The 8,343-nt window shown below is 58.0% G+C and overlaps 1 protein-coding gene across 1 annotated transcript; it reads left to right on the top strand.

The window, feature by feature from the left end:
- Positions 1-812: 812 nt before the first annotated feature.
- LOC131590994 (serine/threonine-protein kinase pim-1-like) lies at positions 813-4,319 on the top strand (the record flags this gene model as incomplete). The annotated part of the gene is made up of 5 exons (XM_058861412.1): positions 813-824; positions 3,006-3,184; positions 3,453-3,585; positions 3,714-3,764; positions 3,969-4,319. Coding segments are annotated over exons 1-5 (726 nt in total), but the record flags the coding sequence as incomplete, so codon positions are not given.
- Positions 4,320-8,343: the final 4,024 nt, after the last annotated feature.

The raw sequence follows: 8,343 nt of genomic DNA, 5'->3' as shown, positions 1-8,343 counted from the left end.
AGCTGCCATCTCTCCTTCAGCCCCACACGTGTCTCAAACAACCTCCTGTCAAGGGCCTCCATCCACACATTCCATCACCAGCCAGAGATGCTCATCAACGAGGTCACCCAGCATCCCTGAGGCCACAGCAGGGAGTGCTCCTGGCATCTGGTAGAGCACTGTGGCTTTCCTGGGATCCTTCTGGTGTCTGTGGCTGAGAGGAGTGGGGTGGATGGAACCAGGATGGGTCACAGATCAGCAGCCCCACTGCAAGCAGTGCTTTCTCCTGCTGTGTGGGGACCATGTGGTGACTGATATTGGGACTGCTCTGGCTTTGGCTCCTGCAGAGCACACAGTGGGTCAGACACTGGGCTGAGGGAAGGGGTGCCATGGAAACCCGGCACAGGCATTTCTCTTTGGGGAGGGGGTTCTGCAGGGAGAAAGGAGAAGAAGAGACTTTCCTGTCTCCTGAGATTCCCCCTGTTCCTTCTGCAGCCATATCACAATCCATCAGTACAAGAGTAGATAGGATCACTTCCATGCCAGGCAACACAAGGCACTCAAAACTGAGCCCTGCCAGAGCCCAGCCCTGCCTGCCCATTTGGAGGGTGTCGGGGAATGGAATCCAGCTGGAGTTGACCCTCAAAGATACTTTGCCACTTGTGGGTTTCTCACAGCCTTAGAAGGGGTTTGAGATCTCTGTCCCCAACAACTGCTCACCCTTCAAGTGCACACACGTGCCTGGAAGCAATTCAGGTTTCCTGGAGTGGTGGCTGCTTCCCTTTGAAACAGGAGCTGTTGCCTTTTCTGGTATGCTTAACTCCCTTCTAACTATGAGAAAGTGGGTGAGTAAAGGAAATGTCCCTGGAGGAAAGGGACCAGAACCTTGGGAAAAAAATGAAAGAAGTCAGAATTATAAATGAAATCTGTTTCATTTATTTATATATTACTAATCTGTTTCTACAGATAAGAGCATATTACTGAGCAGGGTGCTGGGATTTCGGGCTTTATTTCTTGTTATTGTATTTCTTAATATTTAATAGTATACCTATTCATTTTTAGACTTTTAAATCTTCAACATTAATAAGAATGGCAGGATGTCACTCACTGGGAAAATTCCTTTGCTCTTCCCACCAGGATTAAACTGTACACTTGACTCCCAGTTGCCAGTGCATTCTAAAGATGGAAAATCCTGTTAATGCTGGGTTTGGTGTGGTGTGGAGCTGGGGAAGGGTCTCATCCCCTCCCAGAGGTGCCCCAAGCCCGCTCTGCTGCCACGTCTGCACTCACAGCCCCTCACGGCTGCCCTGCCCTGGGGACATGGTGGGACCCCCTCCTGCCAGGGCTGAGGCTCCTCATGGCCCCTCACAGCCCCTCACAGCTCCATGGAACTTCTCATGGCCCTGTAGAACCTCTCATAGCCCCTCACAGCCCTTCATTTCCCCTCACAGCCCCTCACAGCCCCAGGCGCGGGGCTCCTCCCAAAGGAGAAGGGGTCGGGCCCTGCTTGTTCTCCTTTTATTTCCGTCCCTTCACAGCGCCGAGTAAAGAAAGGCTGAATGGAGCCTTTCCCCAGCGTTTCCCTCGGGGTTCATTGCGGGCTGAAGCTCTGTGCTGGCGCTGGCCCGAGCACCACCATCCCTGCAGCCCCCAAGGCCTTTGCTGTCCCCCCGTGTCCATTCCCTGTCCCCGAGTCCCGCCCGGCTCTGGCAGCAGCAGCAGCCGCAGCGCAGCGGGCGCCGGCCCGGCCCGGCCGGGGCTCCCGGCCAGGAGCAGCAGCAGCGCCGGCCCTTCCCACCTGCTCCTGCCTCGGCTTCCCAGGGCTTTTTCCAGGGCAATTCTGGACTACAGCAACAATCCCCCACAAACAGCCCTCAGGCTTCCTCAGGGCCCGCCTCTGCTGCCCTGAGCCAGCCCTCAGAGGAAGAAAGGATCGGGTTCCAGCGCTGTTTTCAGCTCTGTTTTACTCACCCTGAGGTGACAGCAGGAGGCTCTTGGTGCCTTGGCCTTGGACATTGTAGATCTCGGCTGCTCTTGCCCCTCTTCTGCTTGCCACCTGAATTTTAGCAGTACAACTGCAATTGCCTCTTTCAATCAGTGCTGCCCAGAGTCCTTTTGTGATGGGGAGCTCAGGATTTTTGTTTCAGGCATCATGATCAGTAGAGATCAGAATGCTCCCAAGGCCCTGAGCACTAAGTCGAGGGGAATGAAAGCCACACAGCGGACGTTTGCAGTGCTCAAACACAGCCCTGTTGCTGCTGCTGCTGAAATAGAATCAACTGACAGAGGCCATCACACAAATTGCCTCTGCAGTGGCAAATAAAATGAAAAAATACACCAGGAGAAAGAAAAAACAGAACTTGTCGCTTCATTGTTTCTTCCGAGCAACAGCAGAAAGTGGAGATGCCCAGAGGTATTTCCAGCTGCTGCTGATCCCAGCTGGAGCCCAGCCTGCTGCCCAGTCCCAGTGGGAACCTGAGCCCAGCCCGGGCAGCTCCCGCAGTGTCGGGAGCTCAGCGCACGCGGGGCAGGCCCAGAGCCCCGGGCACGGCCACCCATTGCGGGGCAGGGGCACAGACGGAATGTCCTGCGGCCCAAACCTCCTGCTCCTCACACAGGAAATGTGCTCAGACAGTGTTTGACGCTCAGCAGGGACAAGGCACAGCAGCAGCCAAGGGCATTGCTGTGCCCCTGTGCAGGAATCAAGACTCTGGCTCTTGGCTCAACACGGCAAAGTTCCCGTGTTTGGCCAGGCTCGGGGGCTGCCCGGGGAGCGCGGGGCTCGGGGCAGGGCCGAGCGGGCAACGGACAAACGGCCCCGGGGACAAACGGCCCCGGTGCTTCAGTTGCAGCGGCGGCAGCAGCAGCAGCGGCAGCAGCAGCAGCGCAAAGAGAAAGCAGCAAACGAAACTACTTTATCTCTCCTCTGTATCTTCTCCTCTCCCCATCCCTCTGTTCTACCCTCTCCCCCGCGGTCCCTCACCCACTCCCGATCTCTCTGTCTTTGTGTTCTCCTTCTCTACCAGTTCCCCTCTCCCCTTGCCCGCCCGGGACATGCCCCCGGCCCGCTCCTGGCCACGGCCCCGGCGCCGGCCCCGGCCCCGACCGCGGCCCCGGGCGTCCTGTCCCGCTCTCGCCACCGCCCGGCTCCAGCCGAGCTGGCGCTGGCGCTTCTGGGCGGGCCTCAGTGCCTGGGGCTGGGGCGGTATCGCCGCCCTTTGGCTCCGCCTGCTCCGAGCCCTGCCCCGGCCCTGGCCCTTGCCCCGGCTCCTCCCGGGGCCCGCGGAGGACACAGGCGGTGCAGCCGTTGCCGCCGCCTCCGCTGCGGCTTCCCCGGCCCGAGCTCCGCCGCTCGGCAGCGCGGCCGCTGGCCCCGAGCCGCCGCTGTCGCGTTGCAAGGAGCGGACGCCTGCGGATGCTCGGCCCGGGGAGGTCGGGGAGCGCTCGGGGGCCGTTCCTGGCCCCGGGCCGAGCGCTGACCGCCGCGTCTCTTCCCCAGGGAAGGCGCAGGAGGCCCTGCAGCAGCGCTACAGGATCGGCTCGCTGCTGGGGCGCGGCGGATTCGGCAGGGTTTTCTCGGCCACTCGGCTCTCGGATGGCGCCCCGGTGAGCAGAGGAGCCAGCGGCGGGCGGAGGAGGAGGAGGGGGCGGAGAAGGCGAAGGGGGCGGAGGAGTGGGATGGGGCTGGACACGGTAGGCGGCGAGCTGAATCCGCTGCTCCCTTTGGCTTGCAGGTGGCCATCAAAAAGGTGCCACGGAACCGCATCCGGGACTGGGGCGAGCTGGTGAGTGAGCGGGGCCAGCGGCAGAAGCCGGGGCGTGCCGGGCGGGGATGAGCCGGGGTCCGGCAGGGTGGGAGCCGCTGGGAGCCCTGCGGGGAGAGCGGGCGTGGGGCCAGCGGGGCGTGCAGAGCATCCCGGGCTGGCTGAGGGCTCCCCGAGCCCTGGCACGGGCTCAGCCCCACTGACGGCACCGTGCTCCTCCTGCAGCCCGACGGCACCAGCGCACCATTGGAGATAGTGCTGCTGGACAAGGTGTCCACAGGCTTCTCCGGTGTGGTGCAAATGCTGGAATGGTTTGAGCTCCCCAAGCACATCGTAATGGTGCTGGAGCGCCCAGAGCGATGTGAGGACCTGCGGCGCTACATTCGGGCACGGATATTCCTGTCCGAGGAAGAGGCGCGGGAGCTTTTCCGGCAGGTGCTGGAGGCCGTGCGGCACTGCACCAGCTGCGGGGTCCTTCACAAAGACATCAAACCGGAGAACATCCTGGTAGACCTGGACACCGGCGTGGCAAAATTGATTGACTTTGGCTGTGGCACCTACCTGCAGGACACAGCCTACACACAATTTGCAGGTGAGCCCACCCAGGGGTAGGCTCCCAGTCCCGGCATCTCCTGGCCCAACATCTCATGGCCCACCCAGGGTGTGGCAGCAGGGATTCTCCCAGGACTGGGGCTGGGGCTGGGGCAGCCAGCCTGACAAAATCCCCTGTGGGTGGGGGTAGCAGAGAGGGGGAGCCAGGACCTGTGCACCAGCTGGTTTGGTGTGCAGGTGAGAATGGGCTTGGACTGCTCTTCTTCCCTGCTTTGCCTAGGTTCATAATATTTTTTGGGCAATGCCAGCAGGGAGGATGTGGGTATGGTTTTTCCCCAGCACTGTGAGTGGGTTTTTCCTTTGTGTGTCATGGTCAGGCCTTGCCAGGGTTTCTGCTGCCGTCTTCCAGCACCAGTGCCTTCTTTTCAAACCCTGGGTTTGTACACAAGTCCCAGGTGCTGTCGAGAGGGCAGCAGGTCACCCCATGTGCCACTGGGGTAGCCCCACATGCCCAGAGATGCTGGGGTCAGGCTCTGGGAGCAGCAGCATCCCCCTGATGAGCTCCATCCATATTCCATAGGAACACGATCATACAGACCCCCGGAATGGACCAACTTCGGATGGTACCATGGCGAGGCAGCAACCGTCTGGACCCTGGGCATCCTGCTGCATGAGATGGTCTGCGGGAAGCACCCTTTCAGGAGGGGCTGGAACATCAGCTGGGGCCATCTCCTGCTGCCACAACAGCTCTCCCAAGGTGGATCCTCATCTCTGGGCACGGGGGGAACACCAGTGTTGGGAGACAGTAGCGGGCTCGTGAGCATCCCGCTCTGGCAGCTGCTGAGGAGGTGGCACATGTCCTGCTCTCCTGCTCTCCTCCAAAACAAAGAATTGATGGGAAAGTTTAGGCCCAGCTCTGGGCACATCCAGCATGGCCTGGGCAGGGGTATAGTGGGGCAAAGCAGACAGGAGCCTTCTCCAACTGACCAGTGGTTTGTGGTTTCTCTCCCCAGATTGCCAAGATCTGATCAGGCGGTGTTTATCCCTGCACTACTTGGACAGGCCCTCATTAGAAGACCTGTTCTGTGATCCCTGGATGCAGGATATTCATCAGCCGTAGAAGAAGGGAGAGAGCCACAGGCACAGTGATGCAGGGACCTGGTAAGTTACAGCTCCACACATACCCTGGCAATCAGAAGCAAAGAAACCCAGACTTCTTTGTCCTGCCTGTGTCACTGCACAGGGCTCATCGAGTGGGAACACGCAGCCCTTGTGCTGGAGCTCAGCTGCTCTGCCCAGCACTGCTGGCCGCCATCTGAGCTGGTTTTGCTTGTCCTGGTTCAGTGACAGCCGGGCCCTGGGCAGAACCCTGACAGCCCGGTGTCACCCCAGGGAAGAAGGAGCCCCTGGAGAAGCTGCACCAGGTGGGGCTGCTGCTGCTGCTGGGGACATGGAGGACAACAGCAAGGATGACAACCACTTCCTCCACCTGGCCAGTGGCAGCTGGCGATGATGGACTTTGATTCTGGCACCTTCTTCAAAGCCAGGCTCCACAGAGAATTTTCAGGTATGTCCAGACCCAGGGGATGCTCCCAGATTTGTGCATTGGCCGGGAACCAAAGGTTTCCCCTTTGCTGGGGTGGATGCAACTGATTCTTCAGTGGCTGCCCAGCTGGTTTTTGGCAGGGCTGGGGGTGTGGGCTGGGGTGGTTACGAAATGGGAGTGGGCTCCTGGTCCTGCCAACTGCCCCCAGCACCCACCGTGCCCCAGGCTGGGGCTGGGGCAGCCAGCCCGACACAAACAAACCCCCATGGCAGGAGCACAGGTGGGACTCCAGAACCTGAGCACGGCTGCTTTGCTGTGCAGGCAAGGAAGGGCTTGGGCTGCTCCACTCCCCTGCTTTGCATTGGGATCACCGTGATTTTGGGGGACAGTACAGGGGGGAAGGGAGAAAGCATGGGCTTCCCTCACCCGTGGGTGGGTTTTTCCCCTAGAATGTAGGGGTTGGGCCTTCCTCAAACTCCTGAGAGACGTAAGATTTCTTACCATTTTCTTCTTTCCCCTTTTGTCTGTAACCTATTTTCATTAATTTGTTGTTTGTTTTTCTAAAGGAAGCGTTCTTGGTGGGGTCCAGTCTGGATCGGGAAGTGCTTGGGACCAGCTGTGGTGTGGATGAGCCGTGCCCTTGGAGAAGGCTGAGGACATCGTTTGGGACCAGCTTTTCTTCTGGCAGCAGATGGCATGAGGTGGGTCCTCATCTCCTTGGCATGGGTGGGACAAGAGCTTTTGGGAGATGGCAGCGGGCACAGGAGCATCCCGCTCTGGGCAGCTGCTGAGGGGCTGGATCTGCCGTGGCTGGCTGCAGGCTGGGCACATGTCCTGCCCTCCTGCTCTGCTCCCAAAGGCAGCAGTGATGGGCAGCTTTGGGCCCAGCTCTGAGCACGGCCAGCATGGCCTGGGCACCGTGGGTGGCTGGGACAAGGGGACAGGAGCCTTGAGCTGACGGGCGGTTTCTGGTTTCTCTCCTTGCAGCCGGGCTCTGCGGATGCTGAGGCTGCTCTGGGCTCTGCCAGGGCTCTGCTGGGCTCAGCACCGGGCCGGGATCAGCCAAAGAAGAAATGGTGTGACCTGCAGCAGAGACTTGAGCATTTTGGCAATGCAGCTCAAGTCTGCAGAGTGTCCACCTCCAAAGGAAAACGTGACACCCCGCAAAAATTAAACTTGTTCCATAACTTCTGAAATGAAATCAATCTGGGATGACCCCAAATGTCATTTTTCAGCTTTCTCAAGCTGTAGCTCAGCCCTTCTCTGAACAGTTCTCTCCCCCACCTGCCTTTTACTTCACAATTGTTCCCTCCTTTCCCCTAGTGAGTTCCCAGCCCATCACAGTCTCCATCACACTGCAGCCTTCCTTGATGCCCCTCTCCACGAGGAAGGCCAAGCCCCAGGCTCAGGGACTCATCCTGTCACTGGCTGAAGAGCAGCAATGTCTGTCTGTGCCAGGGGCTCTTGGATGTCTCTGTATCCATATACAGAAGGGTCTGTCTGTGCCAGGGGCTCTTGGATGTCTTTGTATCCATGGACAGAAGGTCTCTCGACTCGATCTTCTCGAGTGGCCCGGCTGGCTCAGTGATGAGGTTTCTCTTCACTCGAGTTTCGAGCCAGCAAATGTTTGTGGGGTTCACTGATTTTCTTCAAGAATCCAAGTCTATAGAGCGAGTAAAGAAATCAGGGGGGGACTCTCTCTTTGGTTTGCATTCCACAGTTTATTTCTGTGAAGGGGAATCCAAAGGACGAGAGACAAAGGATTTGGGCTCTGGGGGGTTTCTTTTAACAGGGTTTCTCGGAGGGTGGGAACATCAGAGAAAGAACCAATTATTTTTCTCAGCACATCTTACAAACTTTCTACAAATCAAGGTTACACACACCAAGATAAGAAATAACAGACACCAACTTTTTCAAATGCCCACAGAGGTGTAGTATTCTCCACAGAGGGACAGAGGGGGAGAGGGGGGGGGCTTGGTTTCCTGGCAACACAGGGGGGAAAGAAAGGGAAGGTAAGCATGCACTCTCAGCTCAGAGGCATTCTGGGACAAGAAAAACAAAGTTACAAACTTCCCTGTTGGAAAGAAGGGTCTCTCTTCTCCCAACCCCGTGCTTTCCTGGGCTAAAGAAACTTCAAGCAGCTGGAAATGCCAGCAGGGTCCTCTCTTTAGTCTATCCGGCCTCTCGCCCTGGGGCTGAGGAGAGAAACTTCAGTAACCATGGTAACTTGACGCCAGGTAAACAATTAGGAGAAAGAGAAGCTGGGGGGGGGGGGGGGGGGGGGGGGAATCACAACTAAAAGAAGAGAAAAAATACATTTCAAGCTATCAACTACAACATGTCCTTGCAAAGGTTTCCATAATACCTTTGTACCCATGGTATGGAATGAACACAGAGGGTGAAAGTGTCAGTCACGTTGTTTGCACACTCCTTCCTTTCCATACAAGACACATCCATGCACACCCCCACGTATAGATATATTAAAAGGATAGAGATGGATAG

Source organism: Poecile atricapillus, chromosome 36, assembly GCF_030490865.1.
Source record: "Poecile atricapillus isolate bPoeAtr1 chromosome 36, bPoeAtr1.hap1, whole genome shotgun sequence".
In the NCBI taxonomy this organism is placed as follows: Eukaryota; Metazoa; Chordata; class Aves; order Passeriformes; family Paridae; genus Poecile; species Poecile atricapillus.
The sequence above is the reverse complement of the archived record's forward strand: the minus strand, read 5'-3'. Positions and strand labels throughout refer to the sequence as shown.